At 45.8% G+C, this 21,480-nt stretch overlaps 1 protein-coding gene across 5 annotated transcripts in view; it reads left to right on the top strand.

Annotated features, from left to right (window-relative positions):
* phf14 (PHD finger protein 14) overlaps positions 1-21,480 on the top strand; it is a 444,962-nt gene that overhangs the window by 385,922 nt on the left and 37,560 nt on the right. The window contains exon 18 of one of the 5 annotated variants that reach the window (XR_011593351.1): positions 194-336. The exons of 2 other annotated variants lie outside the window; for them this stretch is intronic. Coding sequence is in view for 1 of the 3 variants with exons in the window: in XM_070881024.1 (XP_070737125.1) it covers positions 140-154 (15 nt within the window). In the remaining 2 variants the exon portion in view is untranslated. Of the gene's footprint in view, positions 1-139; positions 337-21,480 lie in introns of those variants that run through there. 2 more of the 5 variants (XR_011593352.1, XM_070881024.1) reach the window with 2 other exon arrangements.

Raw genomic sequence — 21,480 nt, 5'->3', positions numbered from 1 at the left:
GCTGAAAAGTTTGTTTATGCTATTTCAGCTTATATAGTAATCCATTATGTATGTCCCAATCTTTATTTTGCTTTTTATAAAATGATTTAAGAGTGCATGATAAAACCTGCTTTTCACTTCCTGGTTTGCTGTCTGTCAGAATTCTTCAATCTGATTGGCTTCTGAACCTGCTTGATGACTTCACTGTTACTAGATGCCACAGATCCCCTTTTGATGGCGGCAGATGGAAAGTCACGTTGGAAATGGGGAAATCGACACCACAGAGCCATTAAAACTTTGTGGACAGATTTTTTCGAGTGGCGTCACTTCACCGCTGACCACAAAATCCGGGCCAAGGTAGGGAGTAGAACTTTTAAGTAGCAATAACTAAAATATCTAGTAAGGAATAGATTAAATCAGTTGCAGTTAATCTATTTGCAAAGGTAAACTATCCTTCCTCATCCTTCTCGACTTGTCAGCAGGCTTTTTACACAGTTGACCACTCCATCCTCCTCCAACACTTCACCACCACCATTCAGCATGAGCAGGACTGCACTCGCCTGGTTCCATTCTTATCTATCTAATCGTAGCCAGAAAATCACCTACAATAGCTTCTCTTCCCATTCCCGCATCATTACCTCTGGTGTCCCCCAAGGATCTATTCTTAGCCCCCTCCTATTTCTCATCTACATGCTGCCGCTTGGCGACATCATCCGAAAACACGGCGTCAGTTTCCACATGTACGCTGATGACACCCAGCTCTACCACACCACCACTTCTCTCAAAGGCTTGCATATCGTCGTGAAGCAGGTGAAGGATGCTGACAAACTTTTGAGGGCAGCCGAATTTGAGGAGGACGCTCCATAAATCCCTCACGGTTGACAGTGTCAAAGGCCTTTGTGAGGTTAAAGAAGACCATGTACAGGGGTTGGTGCTGTTCCCTGCATTTCTCTTAGATTTTCCGTGTGGTGAAGATCATGTCTATTGTGCCCTTTAGTGGGCGGAATCCACATTGCGACTCTGGGAGGAGCTCTTCGGCCACTGGGAGAAGGCGATTGAGGAGAATTCTTGCGATGACTTTCCCTGTAGTTACCGCAATCAGACTTGTTGCCTTTCTTGAAGATTGTCACATTACCACGTCTCTTAAGATCCCCTGGCATGCTCTCCTCTTTCCAGATGAGAGAAATGAGGTTGTGTATTCGCGCCAAAAGTGTTTCTCCACCATATTTTAGTGTTTTGGCGGGAATTCCATCTGCTTCTGAGGCCTTGTTGTTTTTCAGTTGACGGATGGCCTTTTCTACATCATGCCGAGCTGGGGTTGTGCTGAGATTGTGGTGGATAGCATGTTGTGGGATGGAGTCGAGGACACTCACGTTGAAGACAGAGTCTCGGTTGAGGAGGCTCTCTGTCCTTGATAAGTACCTCTCCGTTCTTGGCCAGCATCGGGGTAGGACCTGGGGTGCTTGGGCTGTAGGTGGTCTTGACTGCGCTGAAGAATCCATGCATGTCGTGGTTGTCGGCTAGTTGCTGGATCTTATGCACTTTCTCCACCCACCATCTCTTTAGGTCGCGAGTTTTTTGTTGGACCTTGGCCTTCAGACGTCTGTAGAGCTGCTTTCTTGCTCTCGAGTTATATTGCTGTTTCCAGTCCAAGAATGCCTTGCCCTTGCGGCTTATTAACTCCTGGATCTCGTGGTCATTCTCGTCGAACCAGTCTTGGTGTTTCCTGGTCGAGTGATCTAGCTTCTCTTCGCAGGTGTTAATTATGGAAGCATTGAATGCAGACCAGGTGCTGTGGACATTCTGCATCTCCGGGTGTCGCAAGGTCGGCAGTGAAGCGCTGGCTGAATAGTGCATTCTTAGCCGGGTCCTGGAGTGCTCCAGCGTTGATTTTCCTGCGGCATTGTTTCTGTTGCTGTTACTGTTTTGGGGCTACGTTGATGGTGATGACAGAGCGGAGTAAGCGATGGTCCGTCCAGCACTCGTCAGCTCCTGTCATGGCGCAGGTGATGCGCACAGCCTTGTGGTCCCTTGCTTAGACGATGTTGTAGTCTAGCAGATGCCAGTGCTTGGAGCGAGGGTGCTGCCATGAAGCCTTATACTTGTCTTTTTGACGGAATAGGGTGTTGGTTATGGCGAGGCCATGTTCTAAGCATTTCATCAGGAGGAGGATACCGTTGGAGTTGGATTTCCCTACCCCCTCTCTGCCAATCCCCAGAGGTCTGTGTCCTTTCCAACTCTGGTGTTAAAGTCGCCCAGGAGGATCAGCTTGTCGTTCGTTGGTAGTCGGGATAGAGATTGTTCGAGGCTGGAGTAGAATTCCTCTTTGGTCTCATCTGTAGCTTCCAGTGTTGCGGCGTATGCGCTGACGACCGTAGCAACTGGTTCCGGGCTAGGGTGAGACGAAGAGTCATGAGGCATTCGTTTATCCCGCAAGGGGAGTCTCTGAGACGGCCAACGAGTTCGTTTTTATGGCGAAACCAACCCTGTGGAGGCAGCGACCTTCTTACCAGAAGAAGGTGTAACCAGCACCTTGTTCCTTGAGCTGACCTTCCCTTGCCTGCCGGGTCTCGCTTAGGGCGGCGATGTCAATGTCGCAATGTCTGAGTTCCCGGGCAACAATAGCAATACGCCGTTCTGGTCTGTCGCTGTTGGAGTTGTCCATGAGAGTCCTGAAGTTCCAGGTCCCAAACTTCATTTTGAAGGGTGGAAGATGCCTGTGCGTGAGTTCTTTTAACGTGGGGTGACCGTTGCACACCAGCTACCACACGGGCTTAATGGAGCAAGGTCTTGGTCCAGTGACAAGGGGATCCAAGACGACGGGAGACAAGGCTCCGCTGTATGGGCCTAGAACATACAAACACACTGTCCTCCTTTCTCCTTTCCGCAGGACCTCTCTCCCTGGGTTTCATAGGGCACAGTTGCGGCCTCACATCCTCGCTGTTGGCCCATGCTGCACCGCTCCTGGGCCACGGACCCGCTGCTGGTTTACGCCGCGCGGTGACATCGAATGTAGTTGCCGCCCTCACCTTTGTCGCACTCTCTGGACTGCTCGCGCTTCCCTCTGTGGTGGCTGGGGCTGGGCTGGCTCCTCTTATCCCCGCTGCTCCTCCAATGGTGTTCCCTCCTAGGTCGGGAGGTGCTATTAGTCAAAAGTACTCAGTAAGCAGCTTTAGGAGGATTAGAAAAATTGGCAAGCGTCTCCAGAGGTATAAAAGGTCATTCTATTAATTTTACAGTGGCTAGAGGAGTCTATTATACCATTTGTGCAGCACTGAGTTAGATTAGGTAGACTGACAAGTGTAGACTGATAAGTTGGAGCTCCCATTATTATGATTGAGAAACACCCCCCCCCCCCCCAACACCCAAAACATTTAACATTAATTGACTTGTAGCCACAAGTGGCAGCTGACATTATCATTCAGTTCAATAAAAACTGATGTTGCTTCAAACACTCAGCTGCAAAAATGCATTCACATGACAAGGGGAGGTTTTCTTTTTGCTTCTAGTATCATTTGTTTTTGAAAGTGGGTAGGACTTAATTCCATTTGCCTTATATTTTTGATATATAGTAATCCACATTGTTTCCAGAGTTGTGCTTTGTGCAGAGCCACATACAAGTGATGCATTGTATCATCATTTAGCCTTGGCTACCTATTTAAGACATGACTTGATGGCCTAGAGATCCCGGTCACCTGCTTCCCACAGGCGATCAGCTAAAAAAGGAAAAAGAGATGCGTACTTACCAGAACCTGCTGCGCCCATGAACGATCCCGGTCCTGAGGCTTCCACTGACCGCGCGTTGGAGCGCATGCACATCAGGACGTCCGCAGAGCTGGAGCTGCAGTCACATGGCTCTGGGCAGCCAATCAGGTAAAGTACTTTCTCATTCATAATAATGAGAATTCTGTAAGTTGGAGCTCCCATTATTATGATTGAGAAACACCCCCCCCCCCCCCCACACCCAAAACATTTAACATTAATTTAAATTAAAGTATTTATGTTTATAAAAAATATATATCTTCCTGTTTTTTTTAAAGTTTTTTAAATTATGGTTTAAAACAAACTTACCGTAGTGGGGAGGGTTATTAACAATAATATGTGTTTTTAAGTTTTATTTTATTTTGTTTTTGTGTGTTTTAAAACTCTTATGCCTGTAAAAGTAGGCTATTTGCCTGCTTTTATCAGGTGCACGAGTTTTCAGGACATTTGCTGGGCAAGATATGGGTAAATACTGCAATCTTGCCCATGCAAATGTCCTCGCTCCCGAGATGTGTGCGATCTGTCAAGCCAGAAACTTGACCAATCGGAAAAGCCGTTTTTCAGCACATGCACATTGTGCGCTGAAAACCGGCTTTTGTGATACCTTCCCGGGTCCGTACACACTCCGTACGGACCCAGGGATGCCTGTATTTCTGGACCGATGACTTTGATATTAGAATGAAAATTAACTTTACAGGCACTGGTATTAAGCAAGGTAGTGTTACATATTGACCTGAGAGAGCACATAATTAAGTTAGCCTAATTAAGTTAGTTAATTGTCTCACTCTGGTGGGTTTACTGTGGAAGGAAATTAAAGACAAATAAGGATCATTACTCAGTGGTTTATACTTGAAAGAGTTTTGTAGAGATTAAAGATCTTTATTCAAGTGAAGGAGAATTGCATTTTATTTTCCACATGGGATATCCTCCTTGCACATTTTAGCTAAAATGTTTGCTGTCCCTTCCATTCCATGTTGCCTATTAAATAGAGCAGACATCATTTTAAAAAGTGCTACAACCATAAAGAAATGGGTGTTCTTTATCATATTTCCAAATAGACTGTTGTCACACTTAGTTCTGTATGCAGTGGCTTTTTAAATGAAAATACCTTTAATTGGTTAGTGAAAGCATTTCTCATTAACGCTTCCTGCAGCATGGAAAAAAGAAATCATTGGACTAAATTAGGTTGGAGATCGAGATTACATGAGTAAAGATGAAAAGTTAATGAAATTTTCAATATCACTTTTGAGGTGCTTTAGATAAGTGAAGGCCATTCTGTAGTGATTAATAATGTATAGCAAAAAGTGAGATTGCTTATTTTCCCTGGAAGTGTAAGGGTCATCTGGGCAACATAAAGATGGCAGCTATTTATCCTACATTTAATAAAAAATGATTTTTTTTTAAGAGCAATGCACCTGTGTGGATTTATGATAACGACCGGAGTCACCAAACAGAGTAAACAATAATAAATATATTTAGGCCATTATTTATGATGTTTAACTTTGCTCAGAATTTGCTAATATAATAACGACGAGCTTAATGGCATTCGTTATTAATGGCCCTAAATATGCAGTTGGAGGCATACCTCCGGAGTACACCCAGTTCGCCCCCAACTGTATTTATTGTCTCTTGAACAAATCTTAAGATCAATTTAACTCTCTTTATTCTGGAGCTCAGTCAGCAATGTGCAGTTAAAATGGTGATCCTCGTACAGATGCAAGGTTTCTCCATACAGATCGAGGGTGCTATACCTCCTAGCTAGAGGGCACTATACATTCTATCGTTACACCTTTCCTTTCATAAGTGAATTAAAGTGAGCTTCAATATAAACAGTTAATTAACTTCTTATGAATACATATAGTAAACAACTACAAGTTTAACAAACAACAAAAACCTTGGCTTATTGTTTCTTTATCCAAGTGTCCAGTATCCATAATTTCTTATTTCTATACATAGCGTTCTAGGTATTTTGGTATTGTGCAGATTCGGTTGCTTCGTCTCAAACTGGTTGTTTCAGTGGTCTATGCACTGATCGCTTTAGTCCCTTTATCAGTGCTCTGATGGGAAATATCAGGCGATAGATATATCCCTATTTTCATGTGTTGTCATTAAAATGCTGTTTCGAGTGTTAGTTGGCTGTGTTGGCAGCGTGTGTGGGTGTCACTGAGATCTCTGGAGTTTCGATGAATGTCTCAGCGTTCTTTCTCAGATGTTTCCTATTTCGGCAATACTCACGGCCATCTTTTGTAATGACCTGATGTGACCGAATGCCGACTTGTTTCTGAACTTGAGCTTTTTGCCACACTTTGCTGTCTCACGTTTGTTTGAGTCTCATTGTTTCTCCTTCCTGCAGTGTAGGAAGTGCTTTGGACCTCTGTTGGAGTAGTGTGCTGGTTTGGCATGGTTCTTTTCTTTGTTGACGTTGACGTCGTGTACGATTCTTGGTTTGAGTAGTTCGTTTGCGATTGGGACATTTGTCTTTGTGCGGCAACCGAGTAAGCATTGTGCTGGAGAACTATCAAGGCCTTCAGTTGGTGTGTTCCGCCAGATGAGAAGGTTCATGTAGAAGTCATCGCAGTCTTTCTTTGTCTTCTTGATTAAACACTTTGTGAGCTTAACCGTGTTCTGAACCTTTCCATTGCTTTGTGGATATTCTAGTGAGCTTGTGTGATTGAATCCATATTTTGTGGCAAAGTTTGTGAATTGTTGTGAGTTAAAGGGAGATACGTTGTCGGATTGAACTGTGTCTGCAATACCGTGGTTAGAGAAGTGTTTCTTGAGGTGCTTGATGATGACAGTGGCATCTTTCTTTCCGTGCAGATTGTCTATCTCGAAATAGTCCGAGTAGTAGTCCATTGTGCATAAGTAGTCTTTGCCATTGAGTGTGAATATGTCACAATCAATCTTTTCCCACGGTCTCCGAGGGAGGTCATGACTTATCAATCGCTCTTTTGGTTGGCTCGATTGATAGGTGTTGCATGTTTCACACTTTGAAACATAGTCTTTCATGTCACTGTTCAGTCCTGGCCAGTAAACGGATTCTCTGGCACGTCGAAGAGTGCTCTCGATGCCAGTGTGAGCAGCATGAAGTCGCTGACGAATGTCGAATCTCAGGATTTTTGGTATGACACAGCGATAACCTTTGAAGACTATGCCATTCTGTGTTGTGAGTTCGTCATGAACTTTGAAGCATGCATACATTTCAAACGGGCATTCATGTGTCATTTCTGGCCATCCCGTTGTGATTTGTTGTATGACCAGTTGTAGTGTAGAGTCGCTTGCAGTTACGCATTGTATGTTAGTCAGTCCTTGTTTGGAGAGTGGGAGCAAGTCCACCATCTGGATGCATTCCACTGCAATTTCAGTTAGTGATCTCTCCACGTTTTCGAGGTATGTCGCGAGAGGGTGTCTGCTAGGTACATTTATTTTCCTGGTTGATACTTTATTTTGACGTCATATTGGTTGAGCCGAATGAGCAGACGTTGTAGCCGCTTGGGTGCTGCAGATAACGACTTGCGTCATATGGCAACCAAAGGCTTATGGTCTGTCCATAGCGTGATCTTGCGACCGTATACATATTGATGGTTTTGTTCCATTCCGAAGACTTGAGCGAACAGCTCCTTTTGATTTGAGAGTATTGCGTTTCTGCTGGTGTGAGCGCTCGGCTCGCGTATGCGATTGGTTGTTCCTGTTGCAAAAGGGCGAACCCAAGACCCTTGCTCGATGCATCTCCTTGCAAGTTTGTGGTCAAAGTACCAGAGCACCGAAGAATCTGTCACGCGTTGTTTGATAGCTTCAAACGCTTTGTCTTGTTCTTCAGTCCATTTCCAGACCGTGTCTTTATGAGTAAGCCCTCGCAGAGGCTTGCTGAGGTCTGAAAGATCTGGCAAGAATTTTGCGAGGCACTTTGTCATACCAACAAATCATTGTACACCTACGATATCCCGCGGTGTTTGCATTTCGTTGATTGCAATCACTTTGTTTGGATCGGCTTTGAGTCCATCACTAGATAATATGGGCCCAAATTTGCCCAGGAATTGCTCTGTTTTTTTTGGAGCAACTTGATTTTTCTGGAGTGTCATAAAAATCCCCATTCTGCACATTCAATTTGCACCAGTGTAAGTGAGTTAGTTAGGATTTTTTTTAGTTTTGGGTTTTTTTTCCAAAAGGGGGCGTTACCACCTATGCCCGTTTTGGCCATTTAAGCCAGTTTGGACATTTAATAGTTGCTCCAAACTAACTTAATCCAGCGTATGTGGCCACTTGTGGCCGCACAGAAAACCTTTGAGAAGAGTTAAGAAATCAGCGCAGGTAGGTACTTAATGAATAGGATCGAACAGCTATACAGGACTGACAAACTTCGCAAAGTTAATTTACTATACAACAGAAGCATTCATGGAAGCTTAAACTACAAAAATAAAAAAGTAAAGAGACAAAACATATTTACATAATTTTTTCAAAATATCCAAATAAAAAATAGAAGTACCTCCTACTCGTAGGAAAGTATTTTCATCAACAGAGCTAAGGAAAGTCTTGAGAGCTCATTAAAATTACTGGCGAAACAATTATCACACCCTCCCCGCAATCAAAACGCTCCACTCTTTCTCCCCGCCTCCCCCCCCGGATCAAAACTCTCCTCCTTCCCCCCCCCCCCCCCCACCGATCAAAACTCTTTCCCCCCGCCCCCGATCAAAAATCTCCCCGCACCAACCTGTTTCTTGTAGCTCTCAGCGCGGGAAGGCAGCGGCCGGCCTGTGTAGCAGGCCACTCGGCCAGGGATAGGGGCGGGATGCATCGGGACCCATGCTGCAGGCACGCATGCGGACAGCTGTCGGCACTCTTTGGTGCAGGGCCCTAGCACCACCCCCCAACGGACTCACCACGCCGCGCCAAGCCCGGGGAGAGTCGGCAGAGGGACCAGAATCCGGGGACATCTTTCTGGCGCCGTTTGGATCGTAGGAAGTCGGCACCTCTCACGTGAGTGCGCCGAAAAAACGGGTGGGCCAAATTTGGGCCTTTTGTGTCCCATGTATTTCATTTGGGAGCTCTTATATTCGAACTTATCGAGATTAGTTTGATGTTTCATTCTCTGCATCTCTGCATGAATTTGCACAAGTTTGCGTCATAATCGTGATTGGCCTCTTTAAGGGCCCAAGTTTCGGGCCGCGCCTAACTGCACAGCCCCGACCTGGACGCCCGTTTTTCGTGCTCGAAAGTGCGCCAAAAAAATACTTACAGATTCTCCGGCTCCCTGCAGGTCCTTTGGAGCTTGGAGCTGCGCAGCACAAGCTGTGGGGGGTGGAGCCAGGTCCCTGCGCTGAAAACAGTGCCGGGACCTTTCCACAGGCGCGCTACAGTGGGCGCGCATGTGCAGTAGCTCCAGGCGCCCAAAACTGTGGGAGGGGCCCAAGCACGCAACCCCTAGCCCTGGCCGAATGGGCTCACTGGGGCGGCGTGGATCAGGCTGCACCTCCCATGCCCAGCTCCTGCTTCCTCCCTTCAGCTGGCTCTCTCAAACCGCACCCCCCCCCCCCCGCCAGCTCCCGCTCCGACTCCCCCCCGACCCGAACCCCCCCCCCCCCCCCCCCGACCCGACCCGACTCACGCTCCCCATCCCCACCCCTGGACCCAACTCGACTCCCCCCCGACCCGACTCCTGTCCCCACCCCCGGACCCAACCCGACTCCCTCCCCACCCCCCCCGACCCGACTCCCACTCCCACCCCGCCCCCCGACCCCAGGACCCAACTCGACCCCCGGCCACCTACTTTTAACTCTGGTGCTGGGGGCGGGCCCCGCCCAACGTCTTGGGCCCGGCCGGGCCAGGCCCGTTCAGCCTCTCTCTCCTCTCCCTCTACCCCTCCCTCTCTCCCTCTCTCCCCTCCCCCTCCCCCTCTCTCCTCCCTCTCTCCCCCTCCCTCTCTCCTCTCTCCCCTCCCCCTCTCTCCTCGCCCTCCCCCCTCCCTCCCTCTCTCTCACTCCTCTCCCCTCTCTCTCTCCCCTCCCTCGTCCTCCCCTCTCCCGTTCTCCCCCTCCCTCCCTCCCTCTCTCTCCTCTCCCCTCTCTCCCTCCCCTCCCTCGCCCTCCCTCCCTTCTCCCCCTCCCTCCCTTCTCCCCTTCTCCTCCCTCCCTCTCCCCCTACCTCCCCCCCCTCTCCTCCTCCTCCCCCTTTCCCCTCCCCCTCTCCTCCTCCTCCTCCCCTCCTCCCCCTCTCCTCGCTGTCAGAAACACAGACACTGACAGTCAGAGAGTGAGAGAGACACAGACAGATAGAGGGAGAGAGACACTGACAGAGACACACTGGGTGGGTGGGGCATCCCAGCACGCTGTTGGAGGGCTCCCGGTGCTGCAGTCGGTAAGTACAAAATGTTTTATTTATTGATTTTTTTTTTTAATTTTGATTTTTCATTAATATTTTTTGATTGATTTATTGGTTGATTTATTGATGTATTTATCATTTATTATTGATGATGGCTCTTTATTTGTAAAACTGAAGTGTTTAATGTTTGTAAACTTCCCTTTCCCCCCCCCCCGGTTCCCTACGCCTGATGCCTGATTTGTAACCTACGCCTGATTTTCTAAGTGTAGGCAAGGTTTTTCTGAGCGTACAAAAATCTACACTTACTCCATTCTAAGTTAGTTTGGAGTAAGTTTTCACTGCCTAAACTTTCAAAACGGGCGTAAATGGCCGCATACGCCCCCTTTTGGAAAAAAAAAATCTGTTCCAAACTGAAACTGTTCTAACAGACTAGAACTGGAGCAAACTAAATGCCGAGAATTGCAATTTCTAAGATACTCCATTCTAAACCAATTGCTCCAAAAAAACAGGAGCAACTCAGGTCGAAACTTAGCCCCTATGTGTCTCACCGCGTCCAGTGATCAAGATATCTGACATATGAAGAAAGACTGGATTGGCTAGGCTTATACTCATTGGAATTTAGAAGAATGAGAGGGGATCTCATAGAAACATATAAAATTATGACGGGACTGGACAGGATGCAGGAAGAATGTTCCCGATGTTGGGGAAGTCAAGAACCAGGAGTCACAGTCTAAGGATAAGGGGTAAGCCATATAGGACCGAGATGAGGAGAAACTTCTTCACCCAGAGAGTGGCGAACCTGTGGAATTCGCTACCACAGAAAGTTGTTGAGTCCAGTTTATTGGATATATTCAAGAGGGAGTTAGATGTGGCCCTTACGGCTAAAGGGATCAGGGGGTATGGAGAGAAGGTGGGCGTGGGGTACTGAAGTTGCATGATCAGCCATGATCATATTGAATGGTGGTGCAGGCTCGAAGGGCTGAATGGCCTGCTCCTGCACCTATTTTCTATGTTTCTATATCGTTTGCAATCTTGTCGAACTCCATCTAGACCCTCGGGTTTCTGACCTAGTTTTTGCTGGAAGATTTCTGGGGCAGGACTAATGCCAAATGGCATTCTATTATATCTCTATCATCCCCATGGAGTCTGGAAGGTCGTGAAGTAGGAGGACTCTGTGTCTCGTTCACATTGCAAGAAATCCTTTTTGCAGTCTGCTTTAGTGAAGATCTTTACATTTGACATCTGTGGCAAGATGTAATCGATCACAGGAAGTGGATAGTGTCTGTGTTTCAGGGCATTGTTGAGATGTTGAGGGTCGCTATATACTCGTATCTTTCCATTTGGCTTTTGTACAGTCACTAGACTGGATACCCAGTCCGTCAGTTCAGCAACTTTTGTGATGATTTGTCATTCTTCCAAACGATCGAGTTCCTCTTTCAGCGTTTGTTTGTTCGCTATTGGCACCCGCCTGGGGGGCATTACAGCTGGTGTCGCTGATTCATTAAGTTCAAGGTGAACTTTCCCTGGCATGTGTCCAAGTCCCTTAAACACATCTGGATACGCATTTTGACATCAGTTTTTGACGCTAGGGAGATGTTTGCATTGTTTGTAGTTTGCGATTCGCTTGGTTCATTTATCACCGTGATATTCTGATACTGCACTTGTATCAGTTGTAGCTGTTGAGCAATGGTGAGCCAATCAGTGGTGCACTTTGGCCCTCAATAATCACAAAGGTATAACGTTCTTTTGCTTGTTCTTTGTATTATCCAGTGGCACCTTACAAGTTCCTCCATAGGAATGGTTGCATGGTTGTCCTACAGTGACACTGTTGTCTTAGATTCATTTACCTTTAAGCCTTTAGTTAAGTATCTACGAGGTAGCACATTGCACGTGGCCTCACAGTATATTTGCATTTTTACCATTTGACCTTTAATGGAGAAGTTAGCCTTAATCTTTTTAGGATACTTTTTGTCAGCTTTGTCCTCGATTGTGTGATTAACTTTACCAAGCATCTCTACAGTCATGACTTAAAAATCAGAATCATGACTGTCTTCATACGGTGCATGAACTTTTGACGTTATACTTAGCCTTATGTGTACACTTCTGCCTCGATCCACTCTGCTTGCACTCTGGAGAAAAGGGATTTTGTTTGCTGCAACTTCCCGTATGCTGGGTATTTAGTTTTTGACAACTCATGTCTTTTGCCATAATATCTACAATTGTTCGTGAACTAAAAGGCTAGAAATTGGCCAGGATTGTGCCCGTTTTAATGTCATTGTTTGGCGTAAAAAATGTTTTTTTGACGTAAAAAATATTTTCTGTCATTTTCCGATATTGGCCAGTGGTTTACCGCTGGCGTTAAAAAGTAACAACCGCCTTTTTTAGACATAGTTTTTGTAACGTCACTCGGCACCAAATACTCCGGTATCGCCGTTTTAGAAAAATTGGCCAATACCGCCATTTTTAAGTACCGCAAAAAATACTGCCCAAAAAATGCAGGTCTTCCCATGTCGGATTCATGATGAAACCGGTTCTAACGGTGCCATCTTGAAAAATGGAGCTACATTTCAGTGAATGAAAGCATTTGGAGGGGAGGCTGTGTTTTCCACTGGTTTTTGTGAGTTTATATTTTGTTTTTAAGGACATTGGAAAGAATGAGGCCTATACGATCTCTGCCATTATTGCTGGCTGCTTTTGCTATCGAGCAGATACCTGGAAGAAGGCTTAATCAACAGCATTATTAGTGTAATCAAAGAGGTCGCAGACTTATGGGGAGGAGGCCTTACCCTCAACGAGTTTTCAGAGAGCAGCGCTCATATCTGCACATCTGTCTGTAGCACAGTGCATTAGAAGGCTGCGCTTTCGAAAAGAAGTGGTCACAGAGATATGCCAGATCATAAAGACAGACATACAGCCTGCAAGTGTGAGGAGGACTGCACTGCCCGTTGAGGTGAAGGTGACTGCAGCACTTGCCTTCTATCCATCCGGTTCCTTTCAGGCATCAGCAGGGGACATATGCTCCATCTCACAGTTCGCTAGGTGACTGCTGCACTGTTTGCACGCAGAAAGGACTTCATCAGCTTATCAATGACCAGGGAGGCACAGAATGAGACGGCTATAGGCTTTGCACAAATTGCTGGCTTCCCCAAGGTACAGGCTGCCATTGAATGTATGCACATCGCCCTGCGAGCACCTTTTCAGGATCCGGAGGTTTACTGAAACCGAAAGGGATTCCACTCACTGAATGTACAGATCGTCTGCGACCATACTCAGCGCATTATGGCAGTAAATGCAACATTTCCAGGGAGCGTCCTTGATGCTTTCATCTTGCGTGAGGGCACTGTCCCACAGCTGTTTGAGTGTCAGCCAGAAGGCCAGAGCTGGATGTTGGGAGATAAAGGTTACGGGCTCGCCACCTGGCTCATGACCCCTCCTCCGCAACCCTTAGACAGAAGCTGAGCATCGCTATAATAGCAGCCATATAGCCGCTCGCGACATCGTCGAAAAGACAATCGGAGTGCTGATGCAGCTTCCAATGCCAGGACCACTTTGGAGGCAGCCTGCAATACTCCCCTGAGTAGGTCGCTGAGTTCACTGTGGTGTGCTGCATGCTGCACAACTTAGCCATCATGAGGGGACAGGATTTGCCAATGGGGATTGCAGAACCACCTCAGGAGAGAGGGGAGGAGTAGGACGAGGGCAAGGAACCCATGCCATCACCAACACCCCAAGGATGACTGGGGAGGAGGCCTCATGGAGTTTTCACCACTGCAAGAACCTTGCGTCAGCAGCTGATAATTCACCGCTTTGCATGAAGGCTGAACGGCACGTTTCATCATTGACTGTCCACTATATCCCACCATGTTGACTATTTCCCCGTTATTCTGCGAATGATACACTGCACAAGTTTGGTTTAGTAGAAAAAATAATTTGAAATTTATTAAACATTTTTACAGGTGTACTTTAATTAAACTTTCTAAATGTTCATTTTGTAACTTTAATAACATTTTTGAATTTTAACTTTTCAATTGTAAATCTCACTTAAATAACAACAAACCAACCAACAACAACAACAAATGAAGAACAAATGAACAGCAAAACAACAGCCCCGACAGCAAACATCTTTCAATTGCAGCCATCTTCCTCGCCGCCCCTGCTAATTTGAACACCTCGCCCCCGTCCATTGTTTCCCTTGGCCTTGCCTCTACGCCTGTTGGTCCCACGATGTTGTTTAGCAGCATGGCCAGGGCGCTACTCTTGTTGGGGGCCAGGCGTTGGAGACGCCAATGGAAGCCCTGGAGAAGCTGGGGCAGTGGAAGGCCTGGCTTCTGAGTGTTGAGCCTGTTGCTCAGCCTCAACACTGACTGGTTTGGTCAGTCTCAGTGTCATAACTCTGGGGACTGGAGTGCCCCAAGTCGTGACCATCAATTGCCGCCGGGCATTGACAGCCTCGGTGTTCTCCCGCATTGCAGCTACTAGCTGCGACATGCCTTGCCTAATATCTGCAGATAATGCTGCAATGTTTCCCAAGATCCCACCCATGACCTCGAGGAGCTGTTTGCTGAGCTGGATGTTCTCCCCAGACATTCCCACAAATCAATTTCCCTGTTTGCCTGCATTTCAGCAGAGCGGCCTTGCCGACTCAGCCTCTGCACAGATGGCAGACTGACTTCTGCCCTGGGTGTGCTTTGCTGCAACCCACTGGGACCCGGGACCTCGGATGCTGGATAACCAGGGAATGTCCCGGTTTCCTCCTCCAATGGACTGCTGGCTGCAGCTGAAGCCCTTTGTGCCTGCGTGGCCTCCCACCAACACCAACACACTGCGCCCCCCGTCCTCCCCCCCACCATGTCAATTTCTTCCTCCTCCTCTGGAGATTCCTCAGCAGGACTGAGGATGGTATCCTCAACTATGGCATCCATCCAGCTGGGGACGTGCTCTGCCATCTCCATGAGTCTGAATCCACATCTGCAAAATATAAAAGAACATATGACTGGTTAGCAACAGGGGAGGGGGGACGATGTCATTTGAAAGACCACCACTACTGGCAGCAGATTAGGAAAAGGGGAGGTGCAACGAGACCTGGGTATCATGGTACATCAGTCGTTGAAAGTTGGCATGCAGGTACAGCAGGCGGTGAAGAAAGCAAATCGCATGTTGGCCTTCATAGCTAGGGGATTTGAGTATAAGAGCAGGGAGGTCTTACTGCAGTTGTACAGGGCCTTGGTGAGGCCTCACCTGGAATATTGTGTTCAGTTTTGGTCTCCTAATCTGAGGAAGGACGTTCTTGCTCTTGAGGGAGTGCAGCGAAGGTTCACCAGACTGATTCCAGGGATGGCTGGGCTGTCATTTGAGGAGCGACTGGATTGACTGGGCCTGTATTCACTGGAGTTTCGAAGAATGAGAGGGGATCTAATAGAAACATATAAAATACTGACGGGACTGGACAAGTTAGATGCAGGAAGAATGTTCCCGATGTTGGGGAAGTCCAGAACCAGGGGACACAGTCTAAGGATAAGGGGTAAGCCATTTAGGACCGAGAGGAGGAGAAACTTCTTCACTCAGAGGGTTGTTAACCTGTGGAAATCTCTGCCGCAGAGAGTTGTTGATGCCAGTTCGTTGGATATATTCAAGAGGGAGTTAGATATGGCCCTTATGGCTAAAGGGGTATGGAGAGAAAGCAAGGAAGGGTACTGAGGTGATGATCAGCCATGATCTTATTGAATGATGGTGCAGGCTCGAAGGGCCGAATGGTCTACTCCTGCATCTATTTTCTATGTTTCTATGTTTCTATTACATGTCGATGACTGACAGTACATTGCATTAACTGAACCCTAGCCCGATCACACTGCAGTACCTCGCATAAACCAAAGCCTAGCTCACAGACAGTACTTAACATTGAGCCAACCCAGACCGTGGATTTTGACGGTCCACCATGGGCTCAGCATCCACCAGACCTGCCACACAACTTTCAAGGTGGTTGAGTGGGACCAGTGTTACCGGACCGCCGCCTGTTTTACGCTGCTCTCAGCGGTTGTGTAACGAACTTTCACTACAAAGATGGCAATAGAAATTTTTAACAGAGGGCCCTTCTGCTCTTATGGTACACACAGATAGCCATTAAAGCACTTATACCATACTGTGTGCATTTAATACAGTGCTCTATTTAATGGCCCTGGGTACCTTACTTGCATGTTGTTCATCACAAAAACATCGAAGTGCAAAAACATCTTTCATAATGTCAAAAAGCAGTCTTTATAATGTGTGACGATCAGAAGCCTAGTGATACTAACATGTGTCACATTTACAATTTAAGTAAATGGCGTGCATAAATAAAATGTTACTTACTCTGACTACCCTGCAATGGCCATGCCATCTCCTCCTGCACTGGAGGAAGTGCATCCGGGAGGGCGCTGAGCCCTGCGGAACCCCACTGGAAACAGCTTTCCAGCCACAAAAACACCAATCGACCATTACCCTTTGCTTCTTGACACTGAGCCAATTTTGCCACTTTCCCTTGGATCCCATGGGCTTTTTCTTTTCTGACCATTCTGCCATATGGGACCTTGTCAAAAGCCTTGCTAAAATCCATGTAGACCACATCAAATGCACTACTCTCACCAACCCTCCTTGTTACCTCCTCAAAGAATTCAATCAAGTTCGTCAGAAACAACCTTCCCTAAACAAATCTGGGCCCGTGTTTCCGATATATGATTTATCATAGTCTTGATCTTTAAATCCTTTGTACTTGATGTAAGAAGAGTTGATCTTAAATTTGACATTCCTGCCTCTGATACAGGTGCTAAAACTATTAATCTGATGGATTTTTTTCTGTACCCAGTTTCTTAAAATATTCACTATTTCTTATTGATTGTATTAAATTAGTGATGTCATTTCCAACTTACTGTGAAAATATGCTGTACTTATTGGTTTAAAATAAAATCAGTATTAATTCTTAAATTAAAGATATTTAATGAGTAAATGGACCTATCACATGTGCAGATCAATGCAGACCATGAAGGTCTCAAGTTTGATCTTTGGTCAGAGCCATGGCTGAATGAAAGTGATGGGACAGAAATTCATCTAAATGGCTACAAGGGATTCAGAAAGGATAGAGTAAGTCAAAGGGGAGGTGGGGTTGCTATTTTTAAAATATCAGTGAGAATCTAACAGCTAGAGAAAGGCTTGATATTGCCTCATCAAGTACAGCTGAGGCTATATGGGTTCAAGTGTACCAAGTTCACGGACAGGGAGTAATTATCAGCAATTGTTATAGGCCCCAGGTCAGACACTTGAGCATGATAAGTTATTATGGAAACAGATTACAAATGCTTTTAATATAAAATGCCACCTTTGTTTGATGGATGATTTTAATTTTCCTGGCATTCAGTGGCACGATGGTTTACCCGCTGTTGTGGTGGGAAGTGCAACTGAAAAATTTGTTGAGAATAAAGAAGGTTTCCTGATTGAACATGTTAATGAAGTAACTCAGGATAATCATGTATTGGATCTGGTGTTTAGTAGTAAGCCTGACCTCATATCAGGCCTCCATGTGGAAACATCTGGCCAACAGTGACCACAACATTATACGATTTCAATTTGCCAGTAGAATTAAAGGTACTGAGAATCTGCAACTTGTACCAGATTTCCGAAGAGCAAACTTCACCAAAATGGCAGATGATTTGTAACGGGTAAATTGGCTAACCCTCCTGGTTGGTGATGAGACTGACGCAGAATACAAACGGAAATTTTTTAAGAACAAGATAAAAAATGTGGAAAACAAATATGTACCCAAAGTCAAAAGAAGGAAGTGTAGTAAGAAAAAGCCAAGGTGACTGACTGGTTATATACAAAGACAAATAAGATGTAAACAGAAATGTTTCTATAAATTAAAGACATTTATTACTTAATGAAACAGAGTTGAGTAGAAAGAACAATTAAAGAAAACGAAGGCTTCTATTAGATGAACGAAAAGGCTAATGGAAAAAAGGGTTGTAGACAACTGAAAGTAATGGGAAAAGCTTTTTCAGCTTTATGAAGAGTCAGAACTGTCAAAGACTATTTTAGGCCATTAAAGAATGTTGAAGGATAGGATACAACTGGCACTGGGTATGGCAGAAATATTAAATGAGCACTTTGCATCAGTCTTCACCCTTGAAGATAATGCTCAACTATTAGAATTTAATAATATTACTAACAAAACTAGTAATATTAAAGATGAACGTATTGACAAGAATTTTCCCCTAAAATAACTGGTGAGTTTGGAGTGTGGGGGCAGTTAAAGTGTTAAAAATGGGATTGTCAACCTGATCACGCCTCCAACCCGCCCACTTCTGCTTTGGCCGGGCCGGGGGGGGGGGGGGGGGGGCGGTGGGAGGCGGGTGGCCAATGCATTCCCAGGGGGTGTTACCTCAATTTAAATATTGTAATGAGGCTGATAGCTTCTTTTTCCTATTCATTTTGTGTTTCACTGCCTGATGACAGGTTTCAGGCCTACTCCCACCTGAGGCCACTGTATCTCCACCCCCCGCCCCACCCCCAACGATGATGATGAGGCCGGCCCAGATCCTCTCTCTCCCCCACCCCCCCTACCCCCGTGAAGCAATAGCTGGAGAAAATAGGGTGTTGGGATATATCCATCGGACAATTTAGTACATGACGAAGCACACTGTTTTGTTATTGTACAAGACCTTAGTCAGGCCGCACTTGGAATACTTTGTCCAGTTTTGGTCTCCTCACATGGTGAATTATATTGAGACTTTGGAGAGGATGCAGAGGAGGCCACTAGATTAATTCCCAGTCTAAAGCATCTTCATTATCAAGACAGGCTAAAAGAGTTGGAACTCTACATTTTAAAGAAGCGTAGACTTAGGGGGGGATTTGATTGAGGTTTATATGATAATGAAGGGAATAGGTTGTGCTTCAGCTGACAGTTTGTTTCAATTAAATAGGTTAGGGAGGGTCAGGGGTCACAAATGTAAGTTGTATTGGGCTAGATCTAGGTTAGATGTCAGGAGGTGGTTCTTTTCCCAGCGAAGAGTAGACCTCTGGAACAGGCTGCTGTCTCGTGCTGTGGACGCGGACTCACTGAATTCCTTCAAGTGAGAGCTGGACCTGTTTCTGGCTGGAGTGGAGATCACCTCTTACAGCGCCCAAATTTGGCCAGTACAGATTTCTGGTGTAGTCACCAGAGGTGTGCCACTTTTGTAGAACTCCAAGCATGCCAAAAATCTTCAGGCCCAGCATCTCTTCGATGGTGATGCAGCATGGCAACTGGATTCGGGGGCGGAGCCAGGTCCCGGCGCTGAAAACAGTGCTGGGACCTCTGCACATGCGTGCTAGAGTGTGTGCACATGCGCAGTAGCTCCTCGCGCCCAGAATCTGTGAGTGTGCTTTGCAGGCTGTTTGGGAGGGGCCCGAAGCGCGCCGCCCCAATCTCTGGCCGAATGGGCTCCCTCATTGGCGGCCCGCTGCCTTCCCTTCACATAAAAGTAGGACTTCTATTTTTTATTTGTTAGTGATTGATTGATTGCTTATTACTTTGGTCATGGTGCTTTAGATGCAGGGTTCCTTCTATTTTTTATTTGTTAATTAATTGCTTATTACTTTTTGTGCTTTGTTTAGTGCTTTGTAAGTCTTGGTGCTGGGTGCAGGTCCTCTCAGCTTCCTTGTATTTTTTGTTTGTTATTGAATGCTTATTTTTGTACTTTGTTTAGTGCTTGGTACTTTAGAATGCACTTACCTGCGCTGATTTCTTAACTCTCCGCAAGGGTTTTCTGTGCGGGCCACAAGTGGCCACATACGCTGGCCTAAGTTAGTTTGGCATAACTATTAGCTGTCCAAACTAGCTTAAATGGCCAAAACAGGCATAGGTGGCTGGTAACACCCCCTTTTGAAAAAAAAACTAAAAAAACTTCTAACCAACTCACTTACACGGGCGCAAATTAAATGTGCAGAATTGCGAATTTTAAGATACTCCAAAAAAATCAAGTTGCTACAAAAAAAAACGGAGCAACTCCTGGCCAAATTTGGGCCCACAGAAGGTAGGTACTGCAGGGAATTGAAGGCTAGAGTGATCTCCTGGACTCGTTTCGATCACCTAGATGGGTCGGAGAGAGATTTCCCAGATTTTTTTTCCCCCAAATTGGCCTGGGTTTTGAATCTTTTTTTTGCCTCGCCCAGGAGATCACATGGTTTCGGGTGCAGTTGAGTATATATATTGTGATACACAAAGTATCGCAATTGTGTGGGATAGGCTCGATGGATAGGATCGTCCTTACCTGTCCAAAATTGTTCGTATTTGTATGTACAGAGTCAGTTGGTATTAGTCTGGAAAAGCAGAGAGTTAATTGTAGGGGGCCACAACAGTTGGTCTCTGAGTCTTTTAGTTAGGGTTTGGAATAATCAGCTAGGGTTCCTGTTCCTGATTTCTCTCCAGTATGTGTGGGTGTCAATTAAGTACCGTATTGGGCTTGGCAGTGATGTTGACCAGCCAGATTCATATGTGACTATTGACTACTTGGGCAAGAACTGTAGTATGAATTGGGAGGAAACCCAGCACTGTGGTAGTGGACTTATTGTGAGCCATTGCCTTCAGGGAAGATAAAAACGTGAGGAATTCTGACAATTGAAACTGATAAGATCTGGTATAAATCCCGAAAGAATGGTTGTGTGTTATCACACTCAAATTTTGTGGGTCAGCCTATTTGCATAAATACCCAGCTCCAGGTGCAGATTGGATCAGATAATGGGAGCAACATACTGAGTGTAAAATTGTTGCAAGTGTCATTTAAAGAGAAGTTGACTAATAAAAGAATGAGGAGTGTAATAATAGGATGACAAATATTCTGAAATCCGTTGGAATGGCTTAAAAATGACCTGAACCCATTTGCCAGGGCTGAAGATTAAAGAGTGACAAGCAAAAATGAAAAGAAAGGAAGCCTGAGGTGCAGACATGAGCCTGAAGGTAAAGTGACAGTGCAGCCCAGCATCTAACACCCTGGTTGATGGCAGCTGTAGTGGAAGTGGTGCTGACTGAGATGATTGTGAAGAGGGTTGCCCTTTGTATAGGTCCTCAGCAACCTTTGTATCAGTCCGTATTATTACTTAATATAGGTGGAGGCAGGCTTGAGTCCTCAGGTGACTGGTACTGTCACTGGCTATACCAGCACTATGATGCATGGTAGCAGCAGGTATCTTTACAGCAGATGGCTCAGCTCTCGCTGATATGAACAAATTGAAAACTGCTCACGGCAGTGTTGCTAGGAAGTTATGTTAATGCTTGCAAATATGTTTGGTAGCATCTTGAATGATAAGGCCTTTGCTAGCTGATAATCACCCTCTTATCCCTTCTGGAAGCATGAGATATTGTGATTGACATCTTCTGAAGAATCATCCAGCAAAACAACTAATCAGGCCTTC

This window comes from Pristiophorus japonicus, chromosome 5 (genome assembly GCF_044704955.1).
Source record: "Pristiophorus japonicus isolate sPriJap1 chromosome 5, sPriJap1.hap1, whole genome shotgun sequence".
NCBI lineage: Eukaryota > Metazoa > Chordata > Chondrichthyes > Pristiophoridae > Pristiophorus > Pristiophorus japonicus.
Note: the sequence above shows the minus strand (reverse complement) of the source record. Positions and strands in the feature narration are given on the sequence as shown.